At 42.2% G+C, this 19,772-nt stretch overlaps 1 protein-coding gene across 2 annotated transcripts in view; it reads left to right on the top strand.

The window, feature by feature from the left end:
• Nucleotides 1-19,290, top strand: part of Ttc39b (tetratricopeptide repeat domain 39B) — a 99,329-nt gene extending 80,039 nt beyond the window's left edge. For both annotated transcript variants that reach the window (XM_034502828.2, XM_076934718.1), the window contains 4 exons: nt 1,387-1,495; nt 6,062-6,179; nt 8,355-8,471; nt 12,044-19,290. In XM_034502828.2, coding sequence (XP_034358719.1) covers nt 1,387-1,495; nt 6,062-6,179; nt 8,355-8,471; nt 12,044-12,134 — 435 coding nt within the window. In that variant the 3' untranslated portion in view covers nt 12,135-19,290. The remainder of the gene's footprint in view (nt 1-1,386; nt 1,496-6,061; nt 6,180-8,354; nt 8,472-12,043) is intronic.
• The last annotated feature ends 482 nt before the right edge of the window (nt 19,291-19,772 follow it).

Raw genomic sequence — 19,772 nt, forward strand, 5'->3', positions numbered from 1 at the left:
TATTCTTGTTTTGTTGCCAACTCTCAGGAGTTCTTCATGTATTTTAAGAGGAATAAGAATATAGCCCCTGACGGGGGTCAGATAGGAGCTAGCCTGCAGCTATCTTAGACCCAGGTGTTTCCCAGAGAACCCCAAGATTAGACTGACGGGTGAGATAGAGATGGGCCTGTGATCATGCTCTGATAGCAAGAACGCTGTGCTAAACCCCGAGGCTCCTAACCCCCACTCCAGGTGATGCCTCTGCTTAGTTAGCTTTAGCTCTGGGCCACATTCTTTTATGTATCAAGTGCTCTGCACCGGGGAGGTTTCTCTATGTCAAAGAACTTTCCAGAAACTTTACTGAGCCATTGTATTTCTTTGTCTACATTAGAACTTAGACAATGGTGCTTTTAACCACTGAAGGTTAGTGGGTGTGTAGTGACAAAGAATTGACTAGAAATGCTCATATCTGGGGTGGTTGCCACAGCCTGTTTCTCATAAAATTCTCAAACCAAGCTTGCTTCTCTCTTTGATAAATACTAAGTCAATAAGAAACTTTAAATCATCATCAGTTTAAAAATAACATTATTGAATTGTGCTCCTAGCTTCCAGGATCATAAAACAAACCTGACAGCATCATTTCCTGCCTCATGTCCATGGCCTGCTCTGCTAAGAGGACTCTCAAATAATAGCTGTCGTAACTTAAAATTCATCCTCATCATAGACCCTTCAAAATATGAACTGTGCTATCTGGTCATTAGAAAAATATTTTGAAGCAAAAACACATTTGCTTTTGATCCAAAAAAAATTCTCATGTGTTAGCCCATTAAATATAATCTGCAAGGAGGAGTCATTAGTTTACATTTCAGGAGCTGTCATTCAGCCATATGGCCTTTAAACAAGCACGCTTTCTGCATATTGGATCGCATTACTGGGCCGACACATGTTTTTAATGATATAAAAGAACCTGAGCCCAGTAAAATAAATATTCCAATGATCATTTCTAGCGATATGCTTGGAAACACTTCATGTAAACAAGTGGCAGACATTTTAAAATATTTCCCTTTACTTAAAAGTAACAACAGAAATTTACATTAAACAAAATTGTTCATGGTGTCAGTTTAAAATACTGTTTTACCTGCGTATCTATATTCTGTCCAAGAATTGTATGCTAGTAGATAATTAACAGGTGTTTGTTGAATGAATGAAATGAGTTTTTAGTAAGATTATAAGATAATATGCTTACTTACCTTAGAGCATAAAAGACAAAAGGATATAGTAAAACCAGGAAAAATTATGTCTCTGAATTCCAGATGAAGAAAGGGTAGAACAAACTCCCGAGTGTCCTGTTGATGTTTTTAGCAACACTTCATGTCGTAGCCCATGCTCTCTACCCTTCCTTCCTAGGAAATGATGTACGTCTGGAATGGCTTCTCCATAGTGGGCAAGAGGAAGGATCTTTGTGAAAGCCTCCTGGTGACTGTGGAGAAGGCTGAGGAGGCCTTACAAAGCCAAAGTAAGTGTGCAAGGCCCTCGCGTCTGCTCCCTTTCCTCTCCTGTTTCTCCCCGTGTTCATGTGCTTGCACTGATCTGTGTGCATCGCACGAGCGAGGCTGGTGCTTGTGCTTGTCATCAAGATAAACAGAGGACAGCACCTCTTGTCTTGAGAACATAGCTCTAAACAAAGGACGTGTGTCACAAACGATTGTGGTATAGGATGAGATCCCATTGTATGGTCTAGCCACATGGCCAGTGTTTAAAGGATCAGTCAGCATCTTTGTTTCTAAGGAGCAGCTCTTCTTAGTCTTTTTTTTTTTTTTTTTTCTTTTTTTTTTTTTTGCTACTGTAACAGGATGCCATAGCTTGGGTAATTTATGAAGAAAAAAAAGGATGTTTTCCACAGATGTGGAGACCAGCAGGTACAGGATCAAGGTGCTATGGCTGACAAGGACCTTTTTACTGCCCTGTAGCGTGGCAGAGGGCATGGTGTGGAGAGAGACGGAGGCACACAGCACACACCACCTCTCTCTCTTAAAGTTCCTACCTCTCAACACTGGTGCAGTAACAGTTAAATCTCAGTAGTTTTGAAGGGGGCACTCAAACAGTTAGTGCTACTGCACTGTGCCGTGAATGGCTCCGTTGCCTTATATTTAGGTCCACAATATATCCCGTCCTCTCTGGACACCATGGACACCAGGCATGCATGCGATGCACAGACAGAACACTCATGTGGAAAAAAACCAAAATCACACAGTAGCTAATCTAATGGATATAAGGTATCCTTTGCTATTTTATTGTGAAATTGTTTTAAAAAGAAAACTTTCCATTTTGTATGGAAATCGACACAACTGCAACATTTTGAAATTGAGATTAGGTGGACGTATGTTAGAGCTTACCTTTAACATAGGGTGTGGGGCTAGAGACAGATGGCTTATGTTTAAGTGGTTAAGAATTTTTACTACTCTTTTTTTTTGGGGGGGGGGGGTGTTGGTTTTTCAAGACAGGGTTTCTCTGTGTAGCCCTGGCTGTCCTGGAACTCACTCTGTAGACCAGGCTGGCCTTGAACTCAGAAATCTGCCTGCCTCTGCCTCCCAAGTGCTGGGATTAAAGGCGTGTGCCACCACTGCCCGGTGAATTTTTACTACTCTTGCAAAGGTCCCTGTTTCAATTCCCATCACCCATATGGTAGTTTATAACTGCCTGTTACTCCAGTTTCAGGGGATCTGATCTCCTCTTCTGGCCACAGTGTGCACTGGGCACGCAGGTGGTGGTACACATTACATGCAGGCAGAACACTCGTACACACAAAATAAATACTACTGTTTTTTTTAAATGGGATTCTATGAGATAGGCGTCTCCAAACAATTTAAAATTTTGAATGAATTCAGTAGTGCTCATTGTTGATCAGTGTCTTTGACTAATTTATTGATTTGCTCATTCAAACTCCCATAGCTGACATAGACTTAGAATGGGGGAAGAAAGATAGCTCTTGCTGTCATGGGAATTATATAGACTTAAGCCCACATGTCCACAAATTAAATGGATGAATGAATGTTTATGTGAAAACCGGAAAGTAAAGGAAACGCTTTTGCAGGGTTTTGTGAAAACAGTTGTAGGGTGCTCCCCTCCCCGCAGAAAACTAGCCAGCATTCCCCTTCCGTCCTCTGCTTCCCCAGACTCTGTATGGAGAGTCCCCAGCTTCTGTGATAGGCTGTTGTGTCCTCTCAACCCCCAAGAGTAGGTGCTTTGTCAATCACATTTGCGAATCAGCAGTGGCTTTTTCTCTGAACAGACTCTTTACACTCAGGTTGTTTTGCTCTCTCTTGACTGGGTGAAAAAGAAGAACTAAAGGAGTAATGCTTGAGTCTATGCTCATACATGGAAGTGCTTAGAAACCCAAGTCACTGTCTTTCTGTTTCTGTTTCTAATGGCATCTTCAGATGAGAGACCTGAGCAAGTTCTGGGTAATGAGCAGAGACTCCAGCAAATACACCAGGCTTGCCACAGTTCTGTCCCTCCATGTTTCTCCTCTGGGTGAAAGAACTTGTTATTTGTCAGGATCACCAGTTACTGAGATGAAGTTTATAGTGGTTTTTAGGACTGTTGTTCTATGCAGGAACGTTGTCTTCTCTGATCCCAAACTCCTGACTCTTAGTAATTAAGTTCCCGTTCTCCAGAGTGAGGGGTGGGGATCTGTGATTAGAAAATTAAGTTAGAAGCCTGAGGTTGTGGGGTCTTCCGCTCCAGCCCATATTAGATATCAAAATGTGGTCTGGTTTTGTGGCTCAAAATCAGGGTAGGAGGGTACTAGTGACCTACCATAGTGCCTGGCCACAGGAAGTGAAGGTTGGTCATCCACACAAGGGGCACAGCCTAGACACAAGAGCCCACTTGCAGGCATGCTTAGCATGGGTCAGCATGTGGTATTGATTTCTGTACCGATTTCTTTGGAAGTCTGAACAAATCTATCATGTACCCAGAAGTTGGCAGCAGATCCACTTTGTCTATTCTTGCAGTTAACTTGTGTGGTGACATCATATAGCAAACAGACTCAGTTACGTGAAGGGATTGCAGTCTGGTGGCCTTTCACGTTTCAGTCAGCGTCCACATTTCCTGCTTGGTGCATTGCAGCGAGTTTCTAAAATACGCAGCATAGATATTTTTGTAGTTTTCAAGTTTCCATCTTTCTTTGTCTGCCCACAGTTAGGACACTCAGCCGCCTCACTGTGCTGCACATAAGCTTGGCCATCGCTACCATGATTTAAAAACAAACAAATAAACAAACAAAAAAAAACAAAAGAAAGAAAACTTTTCAAACAGCTTTATTTCTGTGTGTGTGTGTGTGTGTGTGTGTGTGTGTGTGTGTAGGTCAGAGGACGTTTTGTGGCACTGGTACTTTTCTTCCACCATGTAGGTCCTTGGGATCAAACCCAGGTTGTCATGCTTAGAGGCAAGTGCTCTCACTCACAGAGCTGTATCACCAGCCTTGTTACAGTGATTTTTTTTTTAAGTTCCAGTTGAAGATAGAAACTGTTAAAATCTTCCTCTTTCATGAGACTTTGGATCTGAGTGATCATGTGACAGACAGTGTGCTGTGGTCAGAGGAAACTGTGGCTTTGCTTCTGAGGTTTTGTGCCGGATGTGGAATATGAACCCCTCTATCGCATTGATTCCCACAGAGTGACTTGACTGGTTTTTCAATGGTAGTTGTCTGTGGCACCTCAAAAACCATCTTTCATTGAGCAAGCAGATGTTGTCACAACACAAACTGTCAGAAACTGCTTCTCAAAGTTCAATAGGATACACAGTAGTGACACTAAAATCCAGTGTCCCAGTGTGGGTCTTAAGGCTTTGGGCTGCGGGCTGACTGACCTGCTTCTCGGCAGACATCTCTGAGAGAAGCATGGGTTGGGGCTGCAGGGAAAGGTAGCTCTAAGTAGTGGGAAAGGTTAGAGGTGTTGGTATCTGTGGGTTCTCTAGTGTCATGTCAGCACTTGACAGAAGTGAATCTCAAATGTTTAAACAGAAGTGAAGTGAGCCCCCTCTAGCTGGGTGAGTAGCATTGTTAACCTCCAATAGGTGAGGGTTTTACAAGCTGAAACACTGGCACGTGTCACTGGTGAGGCTTGAGACTTTCGGTGAGGACTTTCGGTGTCTAGTCAGTTCCCTTTACCACCCTTCCACACTGTTGTCACAGCCTGAGACGTGTAAATTAGCGTCTGTCTCAGAATGGCTTCTTCACATGTCACTCGCAAAAGAAAAAAAATCAGGAAAGCCTTCACGCATGGAACACGTGGCGTGGCTACCTTTGTCACAGAGCCACCGTACCATGTACCATACGATGTGGCTCACTCTGCTTAATACAGCCCAACTGAGCTGCAGATGATGAGGGCCCAGGCAGGCACAGGAAATCCTTGATATTCTCTAGGAGCATGGGAGTACGTGGGGGCTTTGGGTGCCTTTCCTGTGTTTCGGAATCATTTCGCAGCACAATTTCCCCCCAAAAGAACATAACCTGAGAGAACGGATAGGTTGTAAACATAATGATCTGGAAGAGAGGTTTCTGCTTCCTGCATTTTGAACGGGTGGGAGGCCATCTGCTTCTCCATATGGAAGCACTCTCCCCCCCTGCACGGGTGCCAGCAGAGCTAGGAGCCAAAACAACAGGAGGGACAGCCTGGCTCCTCCTCCTTTACCTCCGGGAGAATTAATGAAGCCCATTCTTTAAATAAAGAGTTCAGATTTCCAAATTGTCATAGCTAAGGCCACAAAATTCAGAATGATCACCTGAAAAATCTGCCCGTGAACACACCATAATAAAGCTGGTGAATGAGTGAGCTCAGAGTTCTTCTCAGGAGTGTTTGCATTGTGTAGTGAGTTAATAAACATGTTTTTGAACGGACCCCTAAAACCCAACATCAGTTAGTTTTCCTCTCAATTAGGATTTTTTTTTAAAGTATTTTTGGGCTGGAGGCGCAGGGCAGCCCAGAGTGTCTGCCTCGTACAGAGGAGGCTGTAGCGTCCATCCAGACACGACAGAAACAGTGAGCTTTACCCTTTTGTTTATGCTTCTTGTTTTAAGACTTGACTGACTACTCTGTGGATGACGAATGCTTGGTGAAATTACTGAAAGGATGCTGCCTCAAGAACTTACAGCGGCCCTTGCAAGCTGAGCTGTGTTTCAACCACATTGTAGAAAGGTAAGAGCCAGCCTGATGAGCACAGGTTGTGGCTTCAAGGGAATCTGTAGGACCAAGGGACGCGCCAAGCCTTTAACCTCATGAGCAAAGCTACGGTTTGCTTGGAATATGGCTTTACACATTTCCACTCAGTATTTAAAGATGAACGCAAAATGCAAACTTATAGGCAGGCTGACAGTCGCTAAGTGCAGGCAGTGAACTGCTGAGCCTGGTCTCTATCCCTCTGTGTGGTGTGTGGTGTGTGGTGTGTGGTGTGTGGTGTGTGGTGTGTGGTGTGTGGTGTGTGGTGTGTGGTGTGTGGTGTGTGGTGTGTGGTGTGTGGTGTGTGTGGTGGTGTGTGGTGTGTGGTGTGTGGTGTGTGGTGTGTGGTGTGTGGTGTGTGTGTGTGTGTGTGTGTGTGTGTGTGTGGGTGGGTGGGGTGGGGTGTGTGTGTGTCCTTGGCATGGAAGAAAGATGATAAATACACTCCTTATTTTTTCTCAAAGGGCGTGTCTTCTGTGTATGGTGATCTTTTTTTTTTTTTTTCCAGCAATGACAGTACTGTCCTGATACTTTATAGAGAATTGGAGCAAGGGTGAATGCCTGTCAGTAAACTGGTAGCCACTGTGTTGTCTAAAGGCTGTAACTACTCACTTTGCACAATGTGGACCCAGTAGCAGGGGTCTCTATTACTTTTCATAAAGAATCTTAGAAGCTGCATCTAATGTCAGATCTCCTGGTTTTTAAACATTGGCTCAATATTTTTGAAAAGACCGCAAGCCAAAAAGATGGAGGCCATCCAGTGTGCCCCTTGACGCCCTCTTTTCCATGTCACATGCCTTTCTTTCCATTAACAGCCACTTGGACTCCTTCCTTATGACAGAATTTATGAGAATGTAGGACACAGTATCTAGTTACCAAATACAGTAATTTGGAGAACATACTACAGAAGTGTATGTGCACTTCTAGTTTACTGGCGTTTTCATAATGTTCAAGGGCCAGCAACAAGAGTAACCGTGTGTGCCATTTGCTTCATTTAGTTGACTCTTCACAGGGAATCATTTACCTGTATGTTTTACAATGTTTGAATTGTGAAATCCCGTTGAGTGTGGTTAAGTTGAAGAAGACATCTCCCACACCACTTACCTCAGCTTCTTCTGCACAGTTCTTAGATCTCTGAGCAATGTCCATTTGAAATGCAGGTTTCCGTGAGGACTGGCCTCTTGGTTGTTAATTTCCAAAGAGACGTGTTTTGTCTTTACTTTATGTCAGGAGTACAGGCAAAACATCATCTCTGTCTTGTCCCTTGCCAGCAAGTGAATTTCTTCTAATCTCCTCTTTCCAAAGGATGGCTCCTATATTCCAAGCTTAAGCTCCAGCCACCAGCTTTCTATGGGTCTAGGGCATCATCTCCTGCATGGACATTGAGACACAAAGTCTCAGGTCTCTGCAGACTCCATGTCTATTTCCACACAACTGTCTTGCTCTTACTTCTCTTCGGCATCTAAGAGTAATTTTGGTTATAGCCTGTTAAACTGAAATTAATCTGACACAAAGCTGTACAAGTCAGCGAACAGTCAGAGTAGCCATTCAGAAAGGAAACTGTGGGGTATCATATTGCATTTTGTACTTTTGATAATGAGTATATTTTTATGCATGTATCCGCCACCAAAAGTGAAAAATCTATTATAGTTAGAATTATAGAAACTGTTCGCTCTAGATTTAAAACGCTATTTGTTTCTCAAGCGTTTTCCTGAACTTCCAGTTTTCATAGTGATGCTGAAACAAGACAACTAGCCACCTAGTCACTGACATTTTGAAGAATTCTAAGACTTAACTGTGAAGGAAATTGATGCTTATTACATACAAAACCAGTGCAACTTCCTTATCCCTAAATGTAGAATCACACGCTCATGAAGATGACCTTGCCGACTCTGGGTTCATCTTGTTGAAGGTCTTTGTGTACTGATTTACCTGAGAGGTTGTTCTATACCAGTGCTGGCCTTACCCTAAGGAGCAGAAGAGGAGTGTATGAAAGTGCACTTCATCCCATAGGTTGTTAAACGGCATAACTGAGGCAGCAGCCTTCCTCCAGTGATAGTCTTGGCGTTGTCTGGGAAATGAAGAATGATGTGTGTCTCAGGTGATGCTTTTGTGTTCTGTTAAGACTTAATTGATTTTCATTTGCTCTTTTAGTGAAAAGCTATTGAGGTACGACCACTATCTGGTGCCCTTCACGCTGTTTGAATTGGCATTTTTGTATAAAAGCCAAGGGGAAATTGACAAGGCCATAAAGGTCCTAGAAACTGCGAGGTGAGTACTAAAGGTGACTTGTCCTGGTAACCTGACTTGGGAGACATCAATGCCATCGCAGAAGCAGCAGGGACTTGGTATTTCTTAAAGCCACTGAGCTAATGCAGGCTCAGTGTGGTTGCTTTTGCTAATTTAGGCTTTTGCTAGAATTGTGCTGTTTGCTGCCTTAGTGCATTGCTCTGTGGCCACCTAGAGATGTGATTGTGTGCACCTAGCTAACTGACCAGTTCAGCTTATTCTTTCTGTATCAGGACTTGGCACACTTTTCTGCAAATGACCAAGCAGAAGATGTTTGGGCCTTAGAGTGGGTACTGGCTTTAGAGTAATAAGGAGTCCATCAACAGCACTTTCTCTATTGTATGCACCTGTAATGTGGAAGGGAAGCGAAGAATGGCTGTGTTCAGAACTGGTCTTTGGGTCAGTTTTCTGACCAACAACTATTGTCATATAAGTCACATCTGCCATTTCCTGAAGAGCTTCTGGTGATGTGGCGATCTTTCCCTTGCATTCATTTTTTTCTTCTATGGCAGATCTAAGTGTCTTTTGTCATTTCTGCTAGATAATGACTCAGACTAGTGGCCATGGTCACTCTCAGCAAGACAAAGCCCCGTAGTCTGTCTGGAGCAGTTGGGGCAGTGGAGAAAGAATATCATACAAACTCTAGGTCGGTTGAGTGTAGTAGCTCACATACCAGTGTAATCCCTACTATAATCCCAGGCAGTGGGAACATTGCCACAAGTGTGAGGCCAGCCTGGGCTACAAAGTGAGACCTTTAGTCAAAAAACAGGCAGGCAGGCAGGCAGACAGACAGACAGACCGACCGACCGACAGACAGTGAGATCTTGTGTTAAAAACAAACAAAACAAAAAACTAAAGCAAAAATTCTGGGTCGTCAATAGCTTAGTAGTCACTGGTTATTTTTTCCCACTCACTGGGTGCCTGTTATATGCCAGGTCAGTGAAGACCATAGAGTGGCTCCCGTGAGCTCACATGGATTCTTTGCAGGGTTAGCTGAAGGGAGACATCTGAGAATTGGGTGTATTCTGCCGAGATGTACAGTGTTGATCTGGGATACCTGGATGTTGAGTTGAGAGTCTTTGTAGGAGGAGACAGTGTAGTTGACACCTATGTAAGTAGGGTAGTTTTGCAAAGGTGGGTCACCAGGCCATCTTGCACAAGATATGGCCATGAATCCTCTGGGTGTGGTTAGTGGGTGGACAGTGGGTGGACAGTCGTGCTTTACACTAGCTAGGGGAACACCAGAGCAACAGGTTTTGGGGAAGAAAGAGGCACATTTCTCTGAGGGCTGCGGTACTTGAAGGTGGCTATAGGTTTCCACATGGAGGGCCGAGCTGGCCATGAGATGTGCAGCTGTTTTCAGGTCCATATGGACATGAACCAAAGTCCCCAGCACAGTGTGTGATAGCCAAAGCCATTGTTCCTGAGGTCATTAAGGGAAGCTACAGAGCTGGAGATGGAGGTCTCATACAGTGTCTGGAACATTCCAGTCTGGAGATTGAGCTGTAAGATTTGGACGCTTAAGATCTTAATATGATTAAGTGGACTTGAGAGGATGGTAGGTAAATTGTTGTTTAACTTCTACAGATGTCAATCTTTAATTAAAGTTGTTTCAAAACAGTGAAGTGCAACACGTGGCTCAGAGTTAGGAATGTGCCCATAAACCTGAAGACCATCTCTACTGAGTTGTCCCCTGACCTCCTCACAGGCTCTGTGGCATGCCTACCCCACCAATACATCTTACACACACTCAGTAATAACAACGGTAAAATCAGCATGAAATCTCTAAATTCACACAACTGGTTATCAGCTAAGAGCGTTCAAATAGGAGAAGGCAAACATTTCGAAGCAATGAGAACGGGCGTCAGTGAGTGAGGCTGCCAAACAGCTTAAGACCAGAACTATAGAGGTCACATGTGACCTTGACAGAGAGAAATGGGCTCGGCTACATATAAGATGCTAGGGATGTTAGCCGTGAACAGACTGGCACATGAAGGAAGACGCCTTAGGGACGTAGTGCCACCAAGTACTTCTTACGAGAGACATGGACAATGCAGGAAGAAGCCCCTTTTGCAGGTAACGTGCTGGGCATGAGAGCAGATGCCGTTTCAGCTGTGACGTCTGTCCAGCCTCAGATGAAGCTATGGGTGCGGCACAGTGAACACTGTTGGAACACAGTCAGTGCTACTGAGTACAGATGGAGCAGCAGGTGATGCTGCTCTTCTGCAGAAAGACAACTCTCTACCACCAAAAAAGCACACAGTGCCACCACAAAACCAGGCAGTACAAGTAGGGCAGCCATAAACGTGCTCGGTTCAGCATGGGCTTTTCAGAGTGGCCAGGTCTGGCCAGACACTGAGAAAATACTCAGTTATTCTTTGATAAATCTTAGTAACAGGTTTATTTTAATCTGTGAATATCAGAATATATCACACTCATCAAAGTTACCAAGAAAGTGTAAAAAAAAAAAAAAAAAAAAAAAAAAGGCAGTGAAGTGGGGAATAGAAAGAAACACTACTTGAGAGGAGTCATCAGCTGCCTGTCTGCCAGAGCAGTGTACAAAACCAGGAGGCCTAAACCGAAGCTGTCCTATTTACTTTGCCAGTTCCTAACAATTTCAGTGAGGAGAAGTCAACATGAATGATGTCCATGTCTTAGTTAGGGTTTTTGCTGCTGTGAGATGACTTACAAAGGAAAGCATTTAGTTGGGGATGGCTGACTGTTTCAGGGGTTTATGGCAGGAAGCATGGTGGCACCAGGCAGCCATGATGCTGGAGAAGTAGCTTGAGGCGTCCACACCCAGATCCATAGGCAACAGAAGGAGACAGACTGGGCTTGGCTTGAGCACTTTGAAACCTCAAAGCCCGCCACCAGTGACACACTTCCTCCAACAGGCCACACCTCCCAAGAGTGGCTCTCCCTGTGGGCCCATAGGGGCCTTTTCCATTCAAACCACCACAGTCTGATTTTTCAAGTAATCTTGAAAAGCCCCCTGCTTTTCCTGTTCATGGTTCTGGGGATTGATCCCAGAGTCTCTGTGTGCCAGGCGTGTTCTCTCCCACTGTGCTCATTCCTTGCCTCTCACTGTGTACCACTCTTGCCTTCTTGGCCCCTTCTGACACCGGTCTAATTGAGTCACCAGTGACAGAATCACCGAGAACTTACATGAAAACTGAAATAAATGGTTTTGGGGTCATGGGGAAACCCCATTGTTTTTGGGGTAGCTTTCTGTGGGTTTCAAGGTCTTTAAAAAGAATTTTAAAAGAATAAATTCTGTTGAATAAATGACTATGCTATAGTTGTAGTCTGGCAATTAGAATGTTCTGCTCAAAGCATGGCCTCTTAATCGTCACGAGGGAAGCTTCTGGAAACCAAGAATGCAGACTCACTGTTCACTTTGCCCCACAGAAAAAACCTGCTCTTTACTCCACTCCACTGATGCTGTTTAGAGTTAGAAAGTAATAGGAGACCCGAGGGAGGCAGAGGAAGGAAGGTGGCACCCCGCTGGACAGAATAGATGCTGACTGTACAACTTTATCACTCATTGCTTTCAGAAACAACTACAAAGATTACTCCTTGGAGTCCAGACTGCACTTCAGAATTCAAGCAGCTCTCCATCTCTGGAAGAAACCATCCTCCGACTGATCCAGAGCACGGATGCAGGACGGAGTCTTCCCCCAGTTAACATTGACTCTGGCTGTGGAGATCAGTCCTCGTGTCAAGGTGGAACCATGATCCTTCAAATAAGAAACAGAAAACCTGTTGTCAGGCACTCCCTGTCACCAGAGTGGCGTACTGTCGGTCTACATATTTTCCCCTATGGAATGACATTTAATACTATATAGAAATTTTTACATTCTGCCTTTAAAAAGAATTTCACATTAGATTTCAATTGAGGGATGTGAAGTCTTTTAAAAGACTGGCAGGTACAATAAAGCCTAGTTAGATTATTTATTTTTTTAATGTAAAAATTAATATTGTTCAAGTAGCAAATGGCTTTATCAGCTGAGCCATTTCTAGATTGGCTTGTCCTTTAAACTTCAGAGATATTTTACTGCTGTTTAAATCTCAGAGAGTAAATAAATGCCATATATATATATATATATATATATATATATATATATATATATATCAATCAGTGGGTTTCTGACAATTCTGGAAGAGGGAAGTGGAAGGCCCGAGGTGGGTAAAGTATTCTTAGGTAGAAGGGCTTGTATCTCAACAAGATGTTACAGTTGTAAGTTTCGGGATTTCCAGTCCTCTCATTGGTTGAAGGTGGTGGCATTTTTCAGAAACTATCCTGTATTTGAATGTACTCATATCAGATTCAATAATAGCGTTCAATCATATAGGCACATTTTTTATGTATCTAAGGGAAGAAAAAAGCTGTATTTTAGAACCCCTAACCTTAGCTCTGAAGCCTGGATTACAGACATTCATTATGTTTCTTACAGGAAGAAAAAATTCCTGTTGTTTCAAATGATACGTAAAATATCAGTGGTTTTTACAGTCATGATGCTGCTGACCCAATTCTGATGATTCCTTTTAAATGTCTGGGCTGCGTTTTGGTTCTTTGAGTAGGAAACAGAATCAGATCGTGAGCAGATGCCTTTCTGGAGTCCCCACACCTGTCAATCACCATTTGTGAATTAGAAAGAAGGTCCTCATTTTGTGAAATAGAAAAGGAACAGGTGGCTCTAAAGCTCTCTTTGAATTTTATAGCTCTGAGTCTGTGTATTAGACATTTTCAACAATGTTTAACATTAATCAAAACTCTTACCATTAGAATGTAGCTTTTTCAACCCCTTCCTCTCTTCCCAATCAATGGCCTATCAATAGTAGGTGTTACAGCTGAGGGCCAGATTCCACCCAGTGACAAAAAACAGTTAATGTGTCTATGAATCTGGGGTTTTATCTCATTTCTATTATTTCAAAGACCAGTAACTCCTCTAGATGGTAGATGGCTCCACCTTTCCTAGACAGAGCCCCAAGTTTGTATTTCAGAGTCCCTCTCTGTTGGTTAATAGCTAACAACATAAAGCAAGTAACTTACCCTTTCTAGGACTTGGGTTTTCTAGTGGGGGTGGCAAGGTAGCACTCACTGTCCGAGGCTCCAGGAGATGGTGCATTTGGTAGCTTTCTGTACACTGGGGAAGGTGGACATGTAAGAGTGAATCTGATAACTGTGCTCTTGTGCATGGATTACAGTATCTCTAGCATCCAGAGTCTTTGGTCTCTGCTCTACAATGAGATGAGTAAAGCATTCAGAACCTTTCCGGTTTATTCATTTATGCATTTAGCACTGACAGTGGCCCAGATGGTGGAGTTGCTCCTGCTGGCTGTCCCCTAGCAGTTCCGTCCCAGCAGGCATTGGTGTCATGTTACTTCAGGTGCCATTTCTTGATCAACATTGAGGAAGTGGGTTTTTTTTTTATTAATATACTTTGAGTCAGAGGACCATCCCTTCAGATAATATGAAGTCAAGTATTATATCTCATTAATATGAATTACACAACTAGCTACAGATAGAAGGGAAAATAAATTGTCATGAGCTGTAGAAATGTTTAGTAATTATATATACATCTTTGAAGAAAAGTTCTAAATTCTTTAAAAGAACTTTGGTAACATTATCTTTAAAACATAGTGTAGTCATACTATTGAAGAATGTGGTGGGGTGGTAGCACACACTGTTAATTCTAGCACTTGGGAGGCAGAGGTGGGCAGATCTCTTGAGTTCGAGACCATCCTGGTCTATATATTCAAAACCCAAACAAACAAAAAGAATACTCATATTTTGTGACAAACTATCAGAGCTCATTGTCTGTAAATTCTCATTCTGGTATAAAAGGAAAGAAAAATTAAGCTAAAAATGACTGTTTTAGGGACTGGAGGGTGGCCCAGCAGTTAGGGATCCTTTCTGCTTTTCAGAGGACCAGACGTTGTTTCCCAGCACCCACTTCATCCAGTTCTCAACTGTGACTCCAGAAGCTCTGACACTCATTCTGGCCTCTGTCGGCACCCAAGCATGCATGGCATGCATTCACGTAGAAACACACATACACAGAAGTAGACAGTGAATCTTTTTTTAAATGACCACTTTTACATTATCAAACAAATTTACTTGTACTATTATATTTTATTTTGTGGTTTTATTGCTCATATCCTCTCTGTCAGCAGTGTGGACCATCTATCCAGTGGCTTTATAAATAATACAATAGAATTAATACCACAGTACTTTATCTACTTTCTGTCATGTTCAAGATACTGTACGGGCACCAATTTCTTAGGATGTTTCTAAGAATCATCTTTTAAAATCTGTTATGATTTAGGATGTTTTGTGAAGCAAGTGCCTAAGAGACAACATTATCTAATCATCTTTTAGGGGCACAGGTTTTAGTAGGCTGGGTTTCCAGTGTGTCTGGTTGCCGTTTCTGTAGCTACCTGCAAAGGCGGTATTCTGATTGGTGTTTTGTAAATGTAAGGGTTGTATTTCAGAGCCTTGGGAAGGAAAGCCTGCTTTCTGCTGGACAGTTACTGGAAGGATAACTACACCGACCCCCGTGTATATTTGACCACTTGCTCTGCTTGCATATAGCTGTTACAGAGCAGACAGTTCAATGTCTTTCCACCTGGTGTCAGGACAAGAAGAAACACGTATGTAGGAGCTAAGGGTGATAAATTTCAGATTCCTGGGTATGAAGGACAAACTGCAGTCATTAGAGCAATCCAACAGGCTAACCAGCTCCTTGGGAAAGGAATGAATTCAGCAGTTCTGAGCTGCTGTCTTCTCTCCCTAGTGTCTCTCTGTCTGGGCTAGTTGAATTGTAGGTCAGCTCATTCTACATTTCTTTGATCAGAGTCAAAAATCTGAGGTGTGGGAAGGTAAAAAGCAGGTACCTCCTCTTCAAATAGAAGAGCACGTTCCTTGTTAGTCATTCTACTGTGATGGGCACTAAGAGTATCTGCTGTTTAAGTTCGTCATGGGTCTGGCTCATCTGTCCTGTGCTGTCTGTTCTGGGGAGATCCTTGTTAGTAGAGCCCCGCTCCTTGGACAGTAAAAATAACTGAAAAAGTCTTTATGATCAAGTGGGAAGTTAATTCTGGAATTATCCTGGTTAAGTCTTTTGACATTTTGCTTTTCCTATTTCTCTTTTCTTTAACCACCAGTTTGCCGTCCTTGTATTCCTGAGTTACCAGTTCTGGTGCATTCAGTTGGAACAGTTGGAATTAGTTAATGAAGTAATTGAAATCCTAAGCATTTGTGATTTATCGGGTCTAGAATTGATCCTAGAAAATTATGATGTCCTTTTTAGCCTTTGAACCTGTTGGGTCTTCGTTTCTTTGTCTGGTGCAATAGCCACTTGTCAGCTGTGGCTACTCCACTCTTGCAATGGCCATGGCCAGAGAACCTTTTTGCCTGCAGCAGTTCTTAAAGGTTTCCTGGGTTCTTGGCCCCTGGCATTCTGGCATTTACCTGCTGTCCTCTGTGACTGCCTATTCCTGTTACACCATCTTGTTTCAAATATCTCTCAGTAGTGTACTCTCTATGCTGTGTACTTGGCAGATGATGTAGCTCTGTGGCTTGTTTGAACACTGGTCTTACCCACCTCATGCCCATGTGAACTTCTTGTGTGCCATCTAAAAGCCCTTATTTTTAAGATTACTAGGTTAGTCTCATTTTAGAAACTATCTTTGCATGTCACAGCTGTTGGGGTTGTAGAAATATATGTAGATTTCATGAGTGAGACAATTTCTGAAAAGTTTGGTGAACCCTTGGTAGTACTTTTGCATTACCAAAATGTTAACATTGACTGACCCTCTTAGCTACCCCAATGTACTATTTAAAGATTGTTAGGCACAATTTATCCTCTTAGGGAGTAACATAAAAGGTGACTTAACTAAATTTAAATATTGTATGCCTTCCAATTGCCTATTGTGAATTATCTTGAGTGTGTGCCTAAGTGATATACATAATACAAGTTTTAATCTCTTTAAGCATCTTTTGATTAGATGCAGTGGTAGCTCTAATATATCAATAGACTGGTATAGGTGAGTAATATAAAATAACCCATATTGGCTAATCCTTCATGCCCTTTTAGGAGTGAAAGCGTTTCTCCAAGTTGCTTTCTTTCTTCCTCAGAACCCAATTGTCTACGTGCTTTCCTTTATGTATTAGATGGCTAGAACCCTGCCTCCCTAGTTAGTATTTTGGCATATTGTACATTTGCTGTTAGCTCTTGTTATTTTAGAATGTTGAACTTGAAATATAATGTCAAGGGCACATCAGACTTTATCACCGTGGAAAGTAGACTTCACATTGAATGGTTCTATCTGATCTGGACAGCTTTTTACATGGGGGACAATTTAAATCCATCCCAAAGCATCTATAAAACCTCATTGCTGCAGGAAGAAGCAACAAGAAGAGCTGGAGAAATGGCTCAGGGGTTAAGAGCACTGGCTGCTCTTCTAGAGGTCCTGAGTTCAATTCCCAGCAACCACATGGTGGCTCACAACCCTAATGGGAACTGATACCCTCTTCTGGTGTGTCTGAAGACAGCTACAGCGTACTTAAATAAATAAATAAATAAATAAATCTTTAAAAAGAAGCAGCAGCAGCAAGAAGAGCTATTCTGTGTATTAAGATGGCTGAGCAGGTTCTCAGCCTGAACCATGCAGAAGGATATGTAGATTTAGCCTCAGGGGACAGCTCAGCCTCATTGCCTTCTGATGGCACTATATACAGTGATAGGCTTAGCACAATATTGATGCAACAGGGCTTTGTGTGCAAAGATCAAAGCAAGAATGTCTGCACATGCCTACAGGTTGAATTTTATTTTGTTTTATTTTTTGTGGTGCTAGAAATGGAACTCTGAGGTCTGGAGTAGGCCTTGGAAGGGCTCTACACCTGAGCCACTTCCTCAGCCCCAGGTTGAATATTGAATAGGAAAAGTCAAGGTATGCTAATATCAAACTGAAACGCACAGTGCACCTTGTATGTTAGCCCCGTGGGTCTTAAGAAGTGTATAATTTAAAGGATAAATTTAGGGGTAAACTTAATTTTATTGCACATTAACTTTTTTTATTTAAAATTTTTTAAGGACTTTGAATTAAAAGTCTTCGTAGTTTGTGTACCAAAAGAAATTGTTTTCAGTGAAACAGAACTGATAATAACAGTATCTAAATAACTGAACATATTAAGAAATATTACATTTATTTAGGAAGGAATTGCATTACTCTGAGTTTGAAGTATACTCAGTTTGAAGGTGTGGCCCATTCTGCTTGAGGAATTTTACGTATATTCATCTTACTTCAGTCTTATCTTCGGGGGACCGGATACCTAGGCAGGTCACAGTTTTGGAGATAGTAAATGAGTAGAAATTATTTTCACAAATTCTTGTTTTTCCTGAAGTAATTTTTTTCCCCACAGTAGACAGATAAATGTTTCCGGTACAGCTCTCCCCTTACCCCACTCTTGTAGTTAAACCAAGGTTCCTGCACAGGCGCTAAGTAAGCATGAGCACACAGCCCAGGTGATTGGATTTTTAAGGCAGTGACTTGCACAAAGAGAGAGATTATTGTAAACATTTTAAACCTTGGGCTTTTGGTTCTGTTGGGTCCAGATTACCCAAGACTTACAGGCAGACCATGTATCAGCTGCTTGTGCTGTACAGGAAACCATGTGCTCCGTCGCTGTGCCACGGGAATTCCAGAGCCAGGTGTTCACTGTTTTCTTCATTTTTTTTCCTTTTGTTGACTGTTGGCATCTGAACACCTGAATATCAACTGTCTCTTTATAGATTACTATTTTAAAATATTTATTTCAGATGTTCATAGAATGCTCAATTTTTTGATGCAAGTTATTTACAAAGGCAAATATATATATATATTTAATAATTGAGATATATTATTTTATTGCACAACTTATTTTCCAAAGTAAATTTACTTTGTAGGTGTTTGTCTTTTAAGAAGAAAAAAAAATGTTTTTTTTTTTCTTTTGCCTCAAAATACAAATTGTAAAGCTGTCTTCTCTTCTGGTGTAGGTGACTCTTGTGGTAATGTTTGCTTTTCGCTTATTTTTGGATTAAGGAAAAGTAAGGCATTTGTGAAAGTTTGGACTTGCCAGTTGACTCATCGGACCTCCCATCTGTCCTTAGGATTCAGTGCCGTGCTGGTCAGACTTGGCAGTGTTTCCCTGCCTCAGTTTCCTCTCTTCATTGACTTGAGCCTGGTCTCTGGTACTCTGTTTTCAGCAATCAGTTTTGCAGAGGAAAGCCATCTTAGAAACTGAAGAGGTCAGAACTCTTTGTAAAGCAAACGTGTTATTAACATCTGTGCACTAATAAGTGGGATTAGGTTCAGGGCCTAGAGAGGAAAAGAGACCAGGTAGAACACATTCCATCATCCAGACGTGATGTAAACGTTTGATGTAAACGCTGTGTTCCCCATGACTTTTTATATGCTGATTTTATGTTAATGTGATCACCTGTGATGTGTAAGTGAGTGCAGATAAAGATTTAATTTTCAACATAAAGACAACAGTTCCTGTTTCTATTTTTACTATTGAGACAGCTTTGAAAACAGATGTCATATTAAAAATTGTATTTTTAAGTGGAAATAAATCGGTTTGAAAGTCAGTTTTCCTTTTCCTTCCTTTGTCCCTTACAGAAGCCTCTGTGTTATTAGATATATATTTAAGTTGCAGCTTATTTTCAGAGTTCTCTATTTTCATATTGCTGTAATCAGTTTACCTACAATGTGCAATTGAATTGTTATTTAAATAAAAACACTTGATGGGATTACATCTTCTTCTGCTTGGTCTACATGTGAAAGCTGGACACAGCATCCATCCTGCTGGCCCTTCATTGTCGTGATGTGGGCTTGACTTGTTTCTTGGCATGACTCCCTTTTTTCTCCTCCCAACCATATAGGCAGATATGAAGACCCCTTTTAAAGCCATTCTTGGCTGAGCCTTGGGCATGAAGTGAGAAGAGGGATGGATCATTTGCCCTGAGGGAAGGTTGTGGGCACTTTCACCTTTTATGTCTTTAGTAGCCCAGAGGATTAAACTAGCTGCTGACACATCCAGTTGAAGCTTTTGTTGTAGCAAAGTGGACACAGTACTGATCTTTGAAGAGCATTCGGGCTGACACTCAGCCCTCCTAGTCAGCTCAAAAATTTAGCTTGCAGTGTTGCATGGATTCTGGCAGAGCACGGGACTCCAGACCGAGGAAGACCATGCTGTACAGGCTACTGGTAACAGTTTCTCACTTCCCTCTGCTCTCT

Source organism: Arvicanthis niloticus, chromosome 5, assembly GCF_011762505.2.
Source record: "Arvicanthis niloticus isolate mArvNil1 chromosome 5, mArvNil1.pat.X, whole genome shotgun sequence".
Classification (NCBI taxonomy): domain Eukaryota; kingdom Metazoa; phylum Chordata; class Mammalia; order Rodentia; family Muridae; genus Arvicanthis; species Arvicanthis niloticus.